The 18,062-nt window shown below is 35.8% G+C and overlaps 2 protein-coding genes across 7 annotated transcripts in view; one reads left to right on the top strand and one right to left on the bottom strand.

Annotated features, from left to right (window-relative positions):
• Positions 1-13,425, top strand: part of tjp2a (tight junction protein 2a (zona occludens 2)) — a 68,624-nt gene extending 55,199 nt beyond the window's left edge. For 2 of the 4 annotated variants that reach the window (NM_001201571.1, NM_001201570.1), the window contains 10 exon segments: positions 1,109-1,293; positions 1,637-1,732; positions 1,829-1,908; positions 1,985-2,195; positions 2,293-2,393; positions 3,813-4,034; positions 5,594-5,695; positions 8,164-8,442; positions 10,759-10,841; positions 12,329-13,425. In NM_001201571.1, coding sequence (NP_001188500.1) covers positions 1,109-1,293; positions 1,637-1,732; positions 1,829-1,908; positions 1,985-2,195; positions 2,293-2,393; positions 3,813-4,034; positions 5,594-5,695; positions 8,164-8,442; positions 10,759-10,841; positions 12,329-12,497 — 1,528 coding nt within the window. In that variant the 3' untranslated portion in view covers positions 12,498-13,425. 4 annotated transcript variants of the gene reach the window in all.
• The window catches only part of apba1b (amyloid beta precursor protein binding family A member 1b), a 183,113-nt gene that overhangs the window by 130,369 nt on the left and 34,682 nt on the right, over positions 1-18,062 (bottom strand). For 2 of the 3 annotated variants that reach the window (XM_087270322.1, XM_087270323.1), the window contains one exon: positions 16,034-16,436. The exons of the other annotated variant lie outside the window; for it this stretch is intronic. In XM_087270322.1, coding sequence (XP_087126448.1) covers positions 16,365-16,436 — 72 coding nt within the window. In that variant the 3' untranslated portion in view covers positions 16,034-16,364. Of the gene's footprint in view, positions 1-16,033; positions 16,437-18,062 lie in introns of those variants that run through there. 3 annotated transcript variants of the gene reach the window in all.

Below are 18,062 nucleotides of genomic sequence, written 5' to 3'. Positions count from 1 at the left end.
AATAAAACAAATAAGACTTTCTTCAGAAGAAAAATATTATCAGACATAGTGTGAAAATGTCCTTGCTCTGTTAAACATCATTTGGAAAATATTTAAAAAAGAAGAAAAAAAATTGAAAGGGGCTAATAATTCTGACTTCAACTGTATGCATACATATACATAAATATAAACATATAAACAATAGAAATTAAACTTGAGTCTTTTAGTTTGGTTTAAAAAAAAAACACTTAAAACAACATATATCAAACTAAAAATGTTTATGAGTACTGACACCATATATTATACATATATATTGACACTTTTGTTGTTTCTTAAGCTTGCACAGTTGACAGAAAAATATGTCCTCCTTTAATTGAAATATCTGGATCACAAAAATATATACAATTACTATACTTTTCTGAATGTATCTAACAGATGTTGTCATTAGTTTGTCTATTTATTTTTTTCCTTAACCATATGCAATTGTCTTGATAAATGTAGTCTTTAGTTGAAAAATAAAGTTATTCTGCAAAATATATTTATATTCTTTTCAGTCTTATGTTTGCATTTGTATTCAGTCTTTTTAAGCCATAAAATGGTTCCTTTTAAGTCGATATTAAATCAGATCTGACCTTCTGGAATGTTTACTGTTTGCAGAGGTATATCCAGTGTATTGCGATGTCATGTTGATTTTAAAAGCACATTTGTTTAGAGTTCCCACGCTTGTTGAAAGTAATTGAATTTAAGAAATTAATTCAAGGCCTCGAAATATTAAAAACAAACATGGATCATTAAAAGTGCTTGAATATAAAGTTTATGGTGTTATTTCAACAACTGTACTGGGCTGCTTTTAAAAATTGAAGATAACAATGAAGAAATTCCTCATTTAAAAGTCTTCGATTTAACTCTTATACAAGAACTATGATAAAAATGCACTTTTTATCTACATTTTTTAAACCACATTTGAATAAATGTCAGTATTAAATTCAGTTAGTTGTTGGGCGGTCACTATAATTATTAGTGGTTTAATAAAGTTCTTGAAAATAAATAAATTTAATATCTATGAAAGAGTGGGAACCCTGTTTGTCATGTGTTTGTGTGATCATTTTATTTCTTTGCATACAATCAGGGCGGAGCAGATGGCAAATGTTCAGCACGCACAGAAAGGTGCTGGTAATGACAGAGGCGATTTCTGGAGGCTCAGAGGTCAAAGGGCAGCTAAGAAAAAAGACCTTCGCAAGAGCAGAGAGGATCTCAGTGCAGCTCCAGTCACCACACGCTTCCCGGCCTATGAGAGAGTGGTGCTGCGTGAAGGTATGTCAATCAGATCATCTAACCTCGTTTGGAGTTTTGTATAGAAAGTTCAAATTTGAAATCGGAAAATAAATTAAGGTGTGATAAACCTAAAAAGAAAACTGACATGCTTTTATTTTTGGTGTACACTAGGCTTAGCTAAAACTATATCTGTAAAACTAAAACCATTTTTATAACATATATAAAAATGGATGTTGCCAGAAAAAAAACGTTTTATTTATATATATTGACATTAATGGCAAAAATAAATAATAAAAAAAGTGTATTGCTTTGAATATTTTAGTGCTTCATTTTTTTTTGTTTCTATACCAATTCTTTTTTTTCTTCATATTTTTCCTACCAGCTGGCTTCAGGCGTCCAGTCGTGATTTTTGGCCCCATTTCAGATGCAGCCAACGAAAAACTTGCCAATGAACTTCCAAATGAGTTCACCATTGCAAGTATGCCATTCACAACTACACGAAGGATTTCTTCATATTTGATGATGTAGATGGGATGTTTATTCTGTGCATATTTTTTTTTCTTCCTTTTAACAGAGACCGAACCAAAAGACGCAGGCTCAGAAAAGTCATCTGGCGTTGTGAGGCTAAACACCATTCGTCAGATCATCGAACAGGTTAAAAAAAACACAGTTAATCTTCTGAATCTGTTCATTGAACAAAGATTAACCCATTTATCTTTATTGCTCCTAGGATCTCCATGCTCTGCTGGATGTCACTCCAAAGGCTGTAGACACCCTCAATTACACTCAGTGGTATCCCATTGTCATCTTCCTCAACCCAGACAGCAAGCAGGGGGTGAAGACCATGAGGAATCGCTTGGTGCCTGGATCCAACCGCAGCTCACGCAAACTTTACGAACAAGCGGTCAAACTGCGGAAGACATATGCGCATCTGTTCACAGGTTAGTCTGATAAGCTTTTTTTTTTTTTTTTAATTTAACAGGATTTTGTTTAATACCTTCAAGATTAAACATGTGAAAATTGTGTCTCCTTATCAAGCTACCATTGATCTGAACTCTTCTCACGATGCCTGGTTTGGAAGCCTCAAAGACGCCGTACGAGAACAGCAAGATAAAGCTGTCTGGGTCTGTCAAAGCAAGGTGAGCATTAAACTGTGTATATATATATATATATATATATATATATATATATATATATATATATATATATATATATATATATATATATATATATATATAAAAATTTATTTATTTATATTAGATTATATTAGAGATAAAAACAATGTAGCAAATAATAATGTAATATAAACAGTGATTTACTGTTTTCTGCGGAGACCTGTGGTTCTTGGTCATCTATAATCCTAACTCAACATTGCATATCTTGCGAACGCACACATTGCAATGCTCAAATGATATTTTGTGCAGCCCTAATACAATATAAATAAAAATAATGACAAATAAATATGACCATTTATTGGCAGCAAATCTCTGTCTTAATCGCCGATTTACTGATTCATTTAGAAGCTAATAAACAAACTGCATTAAAAATTCCTACTTTCCTTCTATAAAGTTGGTAAAACTGCATGTTGACAAAAGAAGTCTGAATTAAAAAAGGAAATTGGTTAAAAGTGCCATACTGCTAGGATCATTTGAAGTCATGTTATTTAAACGACTATTACCATATTATCCCAATATACAGGCCTATAGCCAGCCAATTAAAAGGGGTGGTTCTTTTTTCTCAAAAAGTAGACCTATTTGCAGTTATTCGAGGTTCAAATAATGCATTTTAGTGACATTTAAAGCACTAATTTGTGCTGAATTAGCTTGTAAAATAGTTATTGTTACCACACTTTTTGATGCAATAAAAATACCCACAAAAAAACCCATAATGATGCAAAATACTTCCTACATTTTTGTAAAAGTGCTTATCATACTATTTTTTTTTGTTTATAAAAATGCATGTTTATTTACAAATGTGCATTTAAACTGTGGGTTATTACAGTTTTATATATAATGAAATGGTTAGAATTTTAAAATTATGAAAAATACTTATTTTCAAATGCTAATTTTTATATGATCCATTATAAAACTGTAGCCTATATACAAATAACAAACTTTTTCTCAGTCAGAATCTGTCCGTTTAAATAATAAAAGCATTCTATTATTGGTTATTCTTCTTAAAGCCTTCTTCTATTGGTTATTTTCACTATTTAAGATGGCACACTGTCAAAAATGGGACAAATGAGCTCATATAGGGGCCAAAGTCTGGACTTTGTCAGAAGGGTGGGGATGGTTCTTTCAAACCACCTGAACTTGCCCCTGTCTACTGGCCTTGATGTATACCCGTCTGTCTATCACATGACCATAAAATCATCAACTTACACAACTACTTACACAAACTACTATTTGTGTAAACTAAACACCATACTTAAAGCTTTAAAACCTTCTTTACTACTAACTTTCTAAGCAGCTCAAGATCACAAATGTTTATCTCATGTAATATTTAAAACTACACATCATCAGACCTCTTAGAGTTGCATTTTTGTGTGTGTGTTTCAGCTGGATGGCTCAGAGGAGGACCTGGATCTCCATGATGACCGTATGTCCTACCTGTCGGCCATGAGTGCAGATTACCTGAGCATGGACAGCCGTCTGACCAGCGACTATGAGGACACGGCGGACGAGGGCGGCGCATACACTGATAATGAGCTTGACGAGTCCACAGATGAGCCTCAGCCAATGTCTGCCATCAGCCGCTCATCTGAACCCGTCAGTGAGGAGGTCAGTGTGTAAACTACTACACACACTTATCACTTACTACACTCAGTTCTGTTTTATCACCAGCAGGAATTTGACTGACGCTAAATGTTCTACCAGGAAAAACTTGAGTCATTTGATTATGGAAATCTGAGATGAGTAAAGTCATTCATCCTGTTTTCCGTATCGGTATCAATAAAGTCTCAGTGATAAGAAAAGTGTGGAGGTCTATGATGCAGCTTTGTTAACACTGCTCCCTGCAGGTCACTTGGTGAACTGCACAATCCTGTTGAACGGCTGTCTGGCACATAATATTTAAATTCTCGTGAAACACTCAGAAACTCTTTATGGTTTTTAATATTGCAGGTTTTTTTGAACTTGAAGATTTGTTATTTTAGAGTCAATAATGTTTTGCCACAATAACACTCTTTAATGTGATCAGCAGCGGCTCATCAGCGAACGAGGGAAAAAACATGGTCCCACTTTACATTGTGGCCTAAACTCATATGTACTTACACTGAAATTAATAATGTGTTACAATTTACTTATTGTGTAAAAACAAGTTTTTACATTGTACTTATGATTGATGAAATACACGCATGCAGTTGCACCTGTGATAAATGTCTTTTAACTACACCGTTGAGCATACCTTACACCTTAATCCACCCTTAAATCTACCCATACCACCAAACCTGTAACTAACCTGACCTGTATCCCATCTCAAGGGCACTAGAAGTGTTCTGCAATGCATTATGAAGATATTAAGTGCATTGTGTTTGTTTTTGATGCAAGTGCACCATAGTTAAAGCCACTTAATATAAAGTGTGACCAAAAACATTAAATATTTTGAATATTTTACTCTGCTATGTTAAATTGAAAGATTTTAGAAAATATTTAAAATGTATAATTTCAGAAAAAAACATTGAAAAGAGATAAAAACAACATATTTGTTTTAATATTGATGAAGCATTTAAAAGTGTTATTTGATATGTCATTTATTATTAAAATGATTAAGATTATGTTATCTTAGAGTTGCCAGTATTATCTCAACATAAATTAATTAAATACATTTATGGTCAAAACAGCATCAACAAAATTTTGTCCTAAAAATGTGCAAAATTTGGGAAAAATTTACATTTGTTTTCTAAGTGAACCACATCTTTTTTAACACAACAGAAAACACAACTTTTTTTGTGGTAAACCAAAAAAAAACTTTACATTTTTGTCACTCCATAAAAAAAACAGCATACATCTAAAAAAAAATGTGTGTACAATATTTTTAAAGGTTTTTAACATTTTAACAAGTTTTTTTACTAGTTTTAATTTTTAACTAGATTCATTTATTGTCTCTTTAATTTATTTGTGTTTTTAAATAGTCATTTAAAGGATCGTTCCGTCATAAATTAAATGACTTATTTTACTCATCCTCCACTTGTTCCAAACCTATTTAACTTTCTTTCTTCTTCTATTTCTTAGTCTTACTATTTTTGCTTTATTTTTTTATAACTAAAGTCTGCTTCTCATATTTTCGAATGAATAAAGTGAATAAATGCTTTATTTATGGTTGTTTTTTCCCCACCCAGAGGCACATGCCTGTTCCCCACGAGCGCTCAAAGAAACCATCGGGCAGAGACGTCCAGCGTGACCCCAGTCCTCCTCCGTCATTTGTCCCAGAACCCCCAAAGGTCAGTTACTAATGAATCTAAGTATTCCTTTACCCCAGTATTAAGGTGTTAGCACACTGAAGACCAAAATTTTCATGTGTTTTTTCGTATTCATATACAAAACATTTGTCACGTAAACAAACCTTATTAATTAATCAATAACGAAAAAACTGCAAAACGTTTTTGAGTCAGTTTAAGCAGTGACGCTTTGTTCTCCTCTCTCTTCTCCAAAGTAGAAAGAGAAAGGAATAGGCTACATATTATGCTCATCTAATTCTGCATAGAGAGGAAGGAGAGGTCAGCCCATTATCCAAGAGCTGCACTGGATTATTCCGAAATGCAAAGTTTATTTCAGGAAATCGGTGGAATTTTGATACTTCACACATTCACGTTTGTAAACAAATCCTAAACAGAGACCGGTAACTGTATACATTTTAATAGAGAGCGGCCACATTAGTCGTGTTTCCATTATCGCGCCTAAAGCGAGCGAGCCAAGGCCGGTCGCGTTTCCACTGTCACTTCCGGGGCCTAATCGGGCCAAATCGGGGCTTTTTTGGGGCCAGGAGCCAGCCTTTTTCGGCCAGCCGAATACCTTGGGCCAAAGAGGGCCAGCTGGGGCTTCGGCGTGGAGTGAAAAGAGAGGCGGGCACAGTTTTCCGATCGCACATGAGTACATGCGCCAAATAAATAAATAAATAAATAAGGGAAAGAAAACATCTAGCCATATGGGGTCTTTTTGCGTATGATCATTCTTATGTTTCCCTTTTAAATGTAAGGGTGTTGCATAAAATAGTAGTTTTAATTTATAGTGACATTGCTGCGTCCTGATGTTTCAATAACACATAATAATCTTTACACCATATTAAAGACACAGCAGACCGTAAAGGTTTTCGAGAGTTATTGTCAAGTTTAAAAGGTGTGTTTGTGCACGTTTAATTGCCTGTATGTGTGTGTGAGACCGAGAAAAAGTGCGCTCCTTTTACAGCTCTGTTGATGCTGCGCTTCTTTTTTATTTTATTTTTATTTTGGAGATAATAATACACAACATGAATACAACAGAAAGACATAAAACATAACATATTACGTGCCCAATTTCATAGCCTTTAAACAACATAGTGCCATATCTTCATAAAATAGCCTATAAGCTGTATTGAAATATAATTTAAAGAATTACAATTATTGAATATAATAAAATCGCATTAAATAAATAAACTAATATAAAATAAACAAAAGCTAGCTAGAAGGTGTAGGCTATGTAGGTAGCCTATATACAACAGGCCTACATAAATCAAACTGTTCGTTTTAAAGCCATATAACTTTCATTTTACAAAGGCTTATCTGAAAAAAAGCTTTTAGATATTTTCTAAAAACAATAAACACTGGAGAAGGTTTGAAATATTATTTATAAAGTATTTGGATATGATGATATTAAAGAAATAGTGCAAACAGGGCATTTTTGCGCAACGCCGCTTTAAACGCATCGGGGAAAACTGCAAATACAAAATGTGTTCTATGTCCTCAAACAAGTGTTTATGTTTTTATATGACGTGGTCTAATTTATAAATGAAACTTTAAATGTAGAGCTTTAGTGAATAGCTGCTGAGCGCAACAAATATGGCTATATATTTTTAGGCTACTTGCTCTTATGTGCTGAAACACTTAACGCAACGTCTATCAAAACAAGGATATTATAAAATACATTTCATACCTAGTTATAACGGAGAATTTCTGTGGTTTTATAATATGGATATGTGCGCTCACTGTGCTGGGTCCCACCGTTAGTGGCGAGAGCACTCGATGTACAATGCCAACAGTCGGTCGGTGAGTAAACAAATGTAATGAATGGTAATACACAGGTCTGTGCTTATAGACATATAATGTACTGCTGTACAGTAACGAGTCATTTGTTTGTTTCGGTTGTCTTTATTTTAATGGTTTCAATGGTTTCAATGGTTTAAATGGTTTCTCAAACTCAACCTCCCGGGCGATTGGCCAGGCCCGGCCCGCTAAAAGCCCTGGCTCGCACTGGCCCAATAGTGGAAATGCGGCTAATGATGTGTTGAAGCAACGAATCGAAAGCAAACCATGCTTTGTATTATAATGACTTTGAGCCATATATTAAATGTATAGACACACACACACCAAACAGCAGCAGGGCAGAGGTGCGCCAGTCACTGAAACTAGCATATTGGGGTTCTCAACTGTTCGCCACATCCTGTCTTTATATTCTGCTCTGTGTTTGTCATAAAGTTGTCTGTAGCTCAAGTGACGGCATTCTGTATTCAGCTTTTCGCTTGTGAGGTGGCTGTGAACTGTCAAAACGCCTCACATGGATGAAAGTTTTGGACACAGTGTTTCAATATGACTAACAAAACATGAGGTCGAATTTATTTTTTAACACTTGAAAATATGGATGAAAACTTTAGATTCAGTGTGCAATAAACTTTAAGCTTAAGCCCCAGTGACTAAGAGCTGCGGTGTTCCTGCAGGTGCGCTCTGCTTCCCGTCCTGCAGACTCCAGGAGTTTTGACTCGCGCTCCAGCAGCACCATCAGCAGTGATGCGCCCATCAGCAACAAACCTCTTCCTCCGCCCGTCGCCCAGAAACCCAGTTTCAATACGAGGTCGGTGGACGACACACCCTCTAATGACCCAGCAGATGACCCTGCCAACCGCACCTTCAGGGGAAAGGTGAAGGCCTTCGAGCAGATGGACCACCTGGCCAGAGCCAAACGTATGCTGGAGCTGCAGGAGGCCGAACAAGCTCGGGTTTGTCTTGCATACACTAATTGCACACACTGATTCATGTCTGGTTGAGTTAAACGCATCAATACTGACAAGAAATATCATAGTTTAGCCCTAGATCACTAAAATAACATATCTATATATTTTGAATAACATTATATTTTAGGACATTTTTTTAAAACCCTTTAAAAAATTCTGAACTGTGCAATTCAAATATTATGTACAAATTATCTTTAAAGCCACACAAGAATCTAATCGCTGTGATGTTGCTTCAAAATGTATTTTCAAACTGGAAGAGCACATTTGCTCGAAATAAAGCAAAAACAACCAATTTTCACTTTTTGGTGAAATCTATGCATCCTAATAGTGGTTTTAGCAGTGTGGGACACATGTAAGTTTGTCAACATCTCAAAATATGTGTTTTGGCATTTTGTGACTCTTTAAATAATGTAAAAACATTACATTTATTTAGATTGAATTGAATCAAATTTTTATTTGACAGATTTTAAACAAACTGTACAAAAATATTAGTAACCCATACATTTTGAAATAAAAACATTGAGGATAAAAACACAATAAAGCCATGGACGCTGTTACAGTTTTTTAGAAAGACTGCAAAATACAAGCAATGCTTAAAACAAACAGTACTCTGTAATGATCTATTTATTTAGAAAAGGGAATTTTAACTACTCCTTGTGAAGTAGATTAATAGTTTATAAGTTTGATTAACTTAATAACAGCTTTTAGCAAAAATTGATCGTTTAAGTGACCTTTTTCTGTGAGGCAAGCAAAAACAATCCATTTGATTATAATGGGATTTATTGACTAGTCTGGCATATAACAAACAAACGCACAAACGTAACATCAAACATAGAACAAACGTGGAAAAAAAGCGAGGAAATTAAAAGTTTAGATAAAAGAATGGCAAATCTACCTCAGTTCCACACACTATTAAGGATCACCAAGATTTAAAAACACCTTTTTATCAGGGGCACACAGCATATCTAAATACCTGGATTTAGTGGGATTTTTCAGTCTTTCTCTTTGGCGAGTTTTCCGATGCGCTGGAGGATGGAGTCCTTTGATGTCCTTTTTGAGGCGTGGAACTTGCGCTACAAGTTGGAAAGTATGCTATGCGCAAACTTTACAACTGAGTGACTTTGCTGGAAACATAAGAAAAGCGCAGACTCAAGCGAGTCATGCGGGTACAGCAATGCGGTTTGCCCCCTCAAACGGGGGCACCTCTTGGAGAGTTTCTTTTGGACCTTCTGCGCAGAGATGTGGGCGTAGTTTGGTTTTAACTGTGGGTCGTCACACCCATCTTCTACTGACTGACCTATGGTTTTGTGGCAAAGTTTGAGCGGGAGATTTTCTTTGCCTCTGTACCGCTAATATGCATAATGAGGGACTTCCCTCAACACACAGATTGACCTTACTTATGAGCTTTAAATAATGTAAACCGTACAAGTTATTATCATGCACTCAGCATCATGTGTTGTAAAATAGCAGAAGAAACGTAATGATACTAAACACTAAATTCTAAACACACATTAGCTAGCTTCTAGACATTTCTATACTGTATAAGGCTCAAAAAGGACTTTATAAAAGCATGCATTTACTGTTTTAACTACTTTCACCATAGGGCAGAGTCTTTAGATTGCCAACACACATTACATATCATTTGGGGTGAGTTTTTGAGTTCTAATTGTTCTTTTCTTCGGATCTGGAGTGGGCTTAGGAATGTGATTGGGTTTGCAGCAAGGAGCTGAGAGGGGGAATTTGCTCCGTTTCCCCATCGGCAATATAGGTTAAACAGTGGTAATGAGCCTCCAGCGTGCAATAAGCATCTCGGGGTAACCCTGGTGTCATGCACAGCGACCTTTGGCTCCAGACTCTCTGGCGCCAATTGACATAAGATTTAAGGCAGAATAAAATATGGTGTTAGGAAAAGTGACTTTCAGAATTAGAAAGAATACATATTGTATTTTTTTTTACCCACTTAAACACACATACTATTTAAAAATGCTTACTTTAATGTAAAACTACAAATTTGTGTGAACAACATTATTTAAATAAATGTTTGTTTTGCACAAAATAATAAATTTTCTACATTTAAACAAATTTTAAAAGTCTTGTGTGTATTTTCTCCTCCAAGGGTTGAATACTTTTTTATAGGCTCTTTGTGTGTGTGTGTGTGTGTGTGTGTGTGTGTGTGTGTGTGAGTGTGAGTGTGAGTGTGTGTGTGTGTGTGTGAGTGTGTGTGTGTGTGAGTGATATGGCCTGTGTTTACGTAATATGACCTAAAATTCATTTAATTCATATTTTGTTGTTTGTTGACAGCTGGAAATCTCTCAGAAACATCCAGATATTTATGCAGTTCCTAACAAGCCAAAACCAAACCAGAACAGACCACAACCAATTGGGTAAGTGTGCGTTTCGGTTCTACTGTGATTTTTTTATTTCTTATTTTTTATTGTAATTAAAATGGGAATTCTGTTTAGGAGCCCAATCAAACAGTGCTCTACTCTTAAAAGAGAAGTCAACGGGATTGTTTCTAACCTTTATCAATGTTATTTCGTCCATGTGCTGTGGATGAGATCACTGGTCCATCCTGGATGATTGCTGACAGACATACACGATAGCAATTGTTCTCAGGTTGATGCATACAACCTTTGCACTGCTACTGATGTTGCATTAATGGCCAAAGAAGTAGATGCAAACTCCCCAGGGATAGCAATATAATTTTAGGTTGAAACTAGCAGAGATTTGGGAATTAACAAAAACAAGATCATGCTTTCTTGAAAATTACGTTTCCCAGGTGAGCTTCTTCAACCACCTGAGTAACTGCAGACAAGCTGCTGAAATATTTGTAGAGTATGTACAGAAGTGGCCTCGTTTTTTTCATTGTGCTATTTTCTTCCAACTCAGAGTGATTGTTCACCTAAGCGGAATCCCTATTTTGTCACTACCACATAATGTCTCCGTTCCCTTCTTTATGGTTCCAGGGTTACATCTGTAATTGAGAAGTTTCTTCCTCCGTCTCACTGTTTTAACCCTTGTGCACTGTTTAGATTGGCGACCCTTTGATTATGTTTGTGGCTTTTTTGCCCTGTTAACTTCCATTATAGTGAGATATATTTTTTGCAATATATTTTATTGCAAAGCCATGACAGCATACTGTATAATCATGCATTGTTGATTTGTAGCTGATTTTTCCTCTTGGAAAGAATAAATGTGTTAAATGTGGTAAAATGTGTCATTTTTTTATTGCTGATCATCAGTTGTCACCCTTAATCCTTAAGATATGTTTCTATTTCTAGCTTTTGTATGGAGTTCTATGGAGTAAAACAGCAGATTATAGTGGGTGTGCATAAATACACTTACTATGTTTACTATGTTCTGAGAGCTGAGCTGCTTATTTTGATTTAAGTGCAATGAGTGCTCAAATGTCTCTCTCACACACACACTACAGTCCATATAGATGGTGGAATTAAGCTTTTTTGCACTGCAACTGATGACCAGTAAAAATTTAGGATTTTACCTCTTCCTAACAGGGAAAACCAGCAACAATTAAAAAAACATGATTATATGGTGTCTTAGCTTTGCAATTAAAATGTCATTATAATGGAAGTCAATGGGGCAAAAACAGCCCCCAACATAACAAAAGGGTAGTTAATTTGCCCAACATGTGTTTTTTTACAGTTTCAAAGTATTTTCCCCAAATATGTGTCAAAATATGATTTGTCACCAAAAATCATTCCATTTACTGAAAGTTATGGCCAAATAAAGACTCAAAATCACACCAGAGTGGGTGAAAACATCCCCAACAGCACACAAGGGTTCATTCATTTTATTTTATTGACTAACACAGTTGATGTGTTGTTGTTGTTGTTGTTTTTCCTGTGTTCAGCTCCAGCTCAAACTCCGAGTCCCAGAGCTCCTCCAAAGCAATGTATTCAGAGAGAGGCTCACACTACCGGCACGATGATGATGATGAAGAGGAGTATCGCCGCCAGCTGGCCGACCAGACCCGGAGAGGATATTACAGCACACAGAAATACAATGACACAGAGCTCTAACACACACACTCGCACATACTAGACCTGCAGAGGATACAACACACACTCAGAAATGCTCCATCTGCATGCTTTATAAGGTGAGTCAGAGGAACTGGAACCACAGCTGGGGCTGATGGGAAATGCAGTATAAACATGCCATATACAAACACAGAATCGTTTTATACCTACATTGTTTTTCTATGAAATCTCAAGTGTATATTTCATGTCTGCTCGTTGTGTTTTTCTTTCAACTATATATTTTTTTAGTATTTCACCCACAATGCCATGTTTGTGTTTCTGACGGATGATCTAGATGGAGTGAACGTTACACTTTCCGGTAACACTTTAGAATGATAGTAAGTTAGTTATTGTGTTTACTAACATAACTACGCATGAATAATCTTTTAAAGCAATTATTAATCATAGTTAAACATTACCTAATGTATTTTTACCATCCAAAGTTTTGCTTGTTAATGTTAGGTAATGAAAAGTGAGATAATATGAACTAATGTTATTTAACTTATAATTAACAAAGATAAATAATAAATAACATAATAAATGTATCACTAATTGTTTATTCATGTTAGTAAATACAATAACTAATAAACCATTATTTTAAAGTGTTCGCCACTTTTCTCATTCACTCAAATTCACCATGCATTAAATTGAAGTGGGTTAAATTAGCTGGAGTGCCTTAATGACATTGATCAAATACTGTCTATCAGTCTAGCAGATGCTTTCATGTTTGCTGCTGTATTATGGTGAAAACTGATTTATGATAAACGACAGATCAGTTTTTCTGTTGCTGAGGACTAATGTGTAATGTTCACTCTTCAGGATTGTGTCTATGATCAGTGCTTTGGGCTGTAATCACTTATAAAACATAGATTTTGGGGATTTTTCAATTTTAAAGGACAATAAATAAACTGGAATTTTAATATTTGTCTGATGTTGTGATTGCCAGTGTTATTATTGTTTGGTAGAACCAAAGTTCCTTTAACCTTTTAACTGCCTGCTCGACCAAAGGGTTGACCATATTTTGCCTGAACATATCTTACTGAGAGGAGTACCTAACTTAACTAAACCTGATTGAGCCATCTCTACCGCTTGGTTGAAGTATGTTGTGCCAAAATAATCCACTAGTTGTTACTAACTCAAATCAACAGCACTCGTCACAACATTGCTTCTAACATTGAAGTCAAAAACAAGGAAATCACTCCTGATGAACTGTTTTTGGTGAAAATTTGCAAGGTAAGCCTATTTTTTTTTTACATATTATACTCTAAAAGCCCCAACTTTACAAAGTTATGTTGCTTGGTGCCATGAAAAATATTTAGTGTGTTTGTAATACTATCACACATTCATACACTCTCACACACATTTCTCTCTCTTTCTTTCTCTCTCTCTCTCTCTCTCTCTCTCTCACACACACACACACACACACACACACACAGTTTTGTGAATTGTGGGGACATTACATAGGTTCCAGTTGTTTTTATACTGTACAAACTGTATTTTCGATTGCTCTAACCCCAAACCCTATCTTTAAATCCAACCCTTACTGGAAATTATGTGTAGTTTTACTTTCTGAAAATAAAAAATATTTAGTATGATTGAATGTCATACCTAATGTTCACATAACTCACCATCTCCTCGTAATATTGGTGTAATACACATGTTCCTATACATATGCATGGGCACACACACACATACACATATGTAACGGAGGCCAGCTAGTAAGTGCTGTGCAGGTAAATCTCACTCCTGACCTCTAAAGGTGCTTTAGCGACAGATGCTAGAGGCTATGGCAGGGGTGGGCAAGCTCAGTCCTGGAGGGCCAGTGATCTTGAAGACACTGATCAGCTTGTTCAGGTGTGTTTGATTAGTGTTGGAACTAAACTGTGCAGGTCACCGGCCCTCCAGGACCAAGTTTGCTCATCCCTGGGCTATGGTCTTTAGCCTCCTTGTTAGAGCAACCAACTCCCATGCGGAAGGTCGCTGGTTCGATACCAGCTCAGAGCGGGTTGGGTGGCGTAGGACCGTTGGGGTTACATTGGTGCCATGACCCGGATGTGCCCGAGGTTTATGGGGGTGAGTGTAATGGAGGCCAACCAGTAGGTGCTGTGCAGGTAAATCTCACTCCTCTGACCACTAAAGGTGCTCTAGCGACAGATGCTAGAGGCCCAGGTCTTTAACCACCTTGTTAGAGCAATTGACTCCCATTCGGAAGGTCGCTGATTCACTACCAGCTCAGAGCGGGTTGGGTGGCATAGGACCGTTGGGGTTATACACACTCACCTATACTCATACACTCTCTCTCTCTCTCTTACACACACGCAAGTGCACACTCCGGTACAATCACACTGTTTCTCACACTCTCTTACACACATTATTCACTCTCTCTCACACACACACACACACTTTTGTTTTTGAAGTTTGATTGATTAGTTGATACCACAATAATCAGGAGTTCCATCTTCTGGAAGAACTTGTGCTTTTGCACTAAAAGATAAAGCTGAAAAGTTTTTCAGTGTTTTATATTGTTTGAATGACTGTTTTTAATAATGTTTCCCACTACACAGCATTGCTGGTAAACAAAAAAAAAATTCAACAAAACAAAATCATGTTTCACTAATTCACTTGATTTTGATTTTATTGTTAAAAAAAAAACGTGTATATTACTGTTTAATGAGAATCTAAAATATTTTATGGCTTATGGCCATGATTTAGTATTCAAAAATGTTTTACTTTGATTTATTGTTTTTAATTTAATTGGTCACACTTCATATTTTCTGATTTTTAGAGAATATCTATTCATTCTGGTACTTTTACCATAAACCGACATCTCAACTATTTGGTAGAGCCTGCTATTTCAGGAATTTTGGGATTTGTTGAAAAAAAATGCATTGGTTGTGTTAACTAGCGACATTAGGAGTTAAGAAATGCAATCCAAAAATGTCCTATTGTGTTTTTCTTGGTGTGGCAGTTAAAGGGTTAAGACAAGTAAAGTCATTTCACTCACCGACCGTTTTTGAAAAGCTCTGGCAGTATACTCGGGCATTCTGTCTGAATGGGGAAACATCAAATTCTCCAAAACTGATTGCCAAGCTTAGGATTGAATTTCATATTAGGAATCACCAATAAAATTAAATAACAACTGTGTCTTTAGTTTCATTTCTAAATGGCCAAATCACACAAAATCTGCAGAAACTCACGTCTGGTCAGAGTATGGTCAGTCTGTAGCAATCGGTGAGTGGCTCTGTACTAGAAGGCGGGCTTTATTCGCCATGTATCGATCAATGATTGGCTCCTGTACTAGTAGGTGGGGCTTTATTCACCATATTGACCCTTACACTTTTCCCCATTCAAATAGATACGAGTGGCAAGTCTTGTGTATTCAATAGACTTTGGTAGAACCCAGGGGTGTCCATTTAGAAACAGGGAGATTAAAAATGATATGAACGTAAACTGTTGGATCTCGTACAGCTGCCCCCCCACTTTTAAAATGTCCACTATGCCCCTGGATTATTCAACAGAAAAAAACAACGACAGAAATATTTAATTCATTGATTCCTTTACTTTGAATTATGACAGCAGATGCACATGTTATTGGTTACACTAATGTTAATGCCGTTGATCTCTTGTAATGTAGGTCCATGTCATCATTCGTGTCTCTTTGGTACGTCTGAACGCGTTGAACTGATGCCGGTGAAATGATGAGATCATCGCAGACCCATAGAGATTAAGGCAGGTCACATGTGGCTGGAATGGTTTTTGCTTTATGCACTAGTAATGGAATAATAAATACGTACATCCAGTTAAATAAATCTGTAAACAGTTATATTAATATCTCTATAAATAATAAGAACTCTGGATCAGGTAGACGGTTCAGATGTAGACAGGCTGTTCCTGGGCCGTGAGCAGACGGTACATGGCGGCCGGCATCGTCTTCATATGGATCTAAACACAAAAAAGTACTCGCATCATTGATGTATTCACATTCTATATCTAGCTCTACATTAGTTTTTACATGCTTTCTTAGCAATATGCCAACATCAAGGTCATATACAGTTGAAGTCAGAATAATTAGCCCTCTGTATATTTTCCTCAATATCTGTTTATCGGAGAGAAGATTTTTTTTCAACACATTTCTAAACATAATAGTTTTAATAACTCATCTCTAATAACCGATTTATTTTATCCATGCTATGATGACCACATATTTGGCTAGATATTTTTCAAGATACTAGTATTTAGCTTAAAGTGACATTTAAAGACTTAAATAGGTTAATTAGGCATGTTATGGTTTATGTTTTGTTCTATAGACCAGTGTTTCCCAAACTTTTCTAAAATATCAATACTATCCTCGGAGGTGGTTACAAGCATACAAACATTGCACACAACGACTCGCACACAAATAGTGACTATATAAATGCACGCATATTGACAACACAAAAAAGTGTTACAGTCTAACAACCATATAATTTGTAAAGTCATTGTTCATTCAATTTAATATTAACCTCACCTAATGAGGCTGGTGAGCACGATGTTTACAGCACAAGACTATTCTTTGTTTAGTTTTGGACACCTCCACTTGGAGATATCTCTATGTTCAGTTGTGGCCTTTATTTTTAATGTACTTGAGTGCCACAAAAGTGTCAAAGTTTAACATTGTGCCGTAAAATCAATGCGCTGAAACTAATCCTATTGCTATGTTATTAAGAATAAAACAGAGTCACAATCCAATGGAAAAAAGTGGAAAGGTTGATGATTTTTTTATTTGCATGTTGTTGTTTTTGATGTAACTATTAAATACTATTCTGTAGGTTATGGATAAAATATGATCATTTTAATAGTTTATTAACATATATGAGATTTTTGGAAATCACCAAGCGACCCACTCTTATTGTCTTGTATGAAAATTTCCTTGCTCCATTAAACATAATTCGGGAAATATTTGAAAAAGAAAATAAACTCACAGGAGGGCGAATAATTTTGACATCAGCTGTACACTGACAAAAATTAATCAGAGATGATTCCTTGGATTTACTACATTTTTGTACTTTAAGTAGTTGTAAACAATTTATTTGTGTTGAATTTAAACAAACAAATTAAGTTGAACATTATTAAATTCAACACAAATAAATTGTTTCCAAGAGTTCTGTGCGCAACACTTTTGTTCAGTGTATGTGTTTATTGTGCATGATTTTATCATAAGCACAGAACTGTTTTCCTGGCTAAATGATTTCTTTATCAGCTCACATTTGCCCTTTGAATTGTTTTTGCTGTACAATTTTTTAAATGAGTTGAATCAACACAATTCAGATTTTTGTTTGGGGGGGACAACTTGATTGTTTTATGTTCAGTTCTCTTAAATTTTATAAAAACAATCTCAAACTTAATTGATGTTTGTGGGCACAACATGTAGGAATTCTGGGGAACCCAGCAGTAGGCCTGCACCATTAATCGAAAAAAAAAGATCACGATCTCGATTCGACCCTACACGCGATCCTTTTCTACGATTCAGCCAATTATATTTTCAAGGTCAGGAGAGAACAAAAGGCGGCTGCAGAAGTCTTCACAGCA

Source organism: Danio rerio, chromosome 10 (genome assembly GCF_052040795.2).
Source record: "Danio rerio strain M-AB ecotype USA chromosome 10, GRCz13ab, whole genome shotgun sequence".
Classification (NCBI taxonomy): Eukaryota; Metazoa; Chordata; class Actinopteri; order Cypriniformes; family Danionidae; genus Danio; species Danio rerio.
This window is presented reverse-complemented; position numbering and strand designations above follow the sequence as displayed.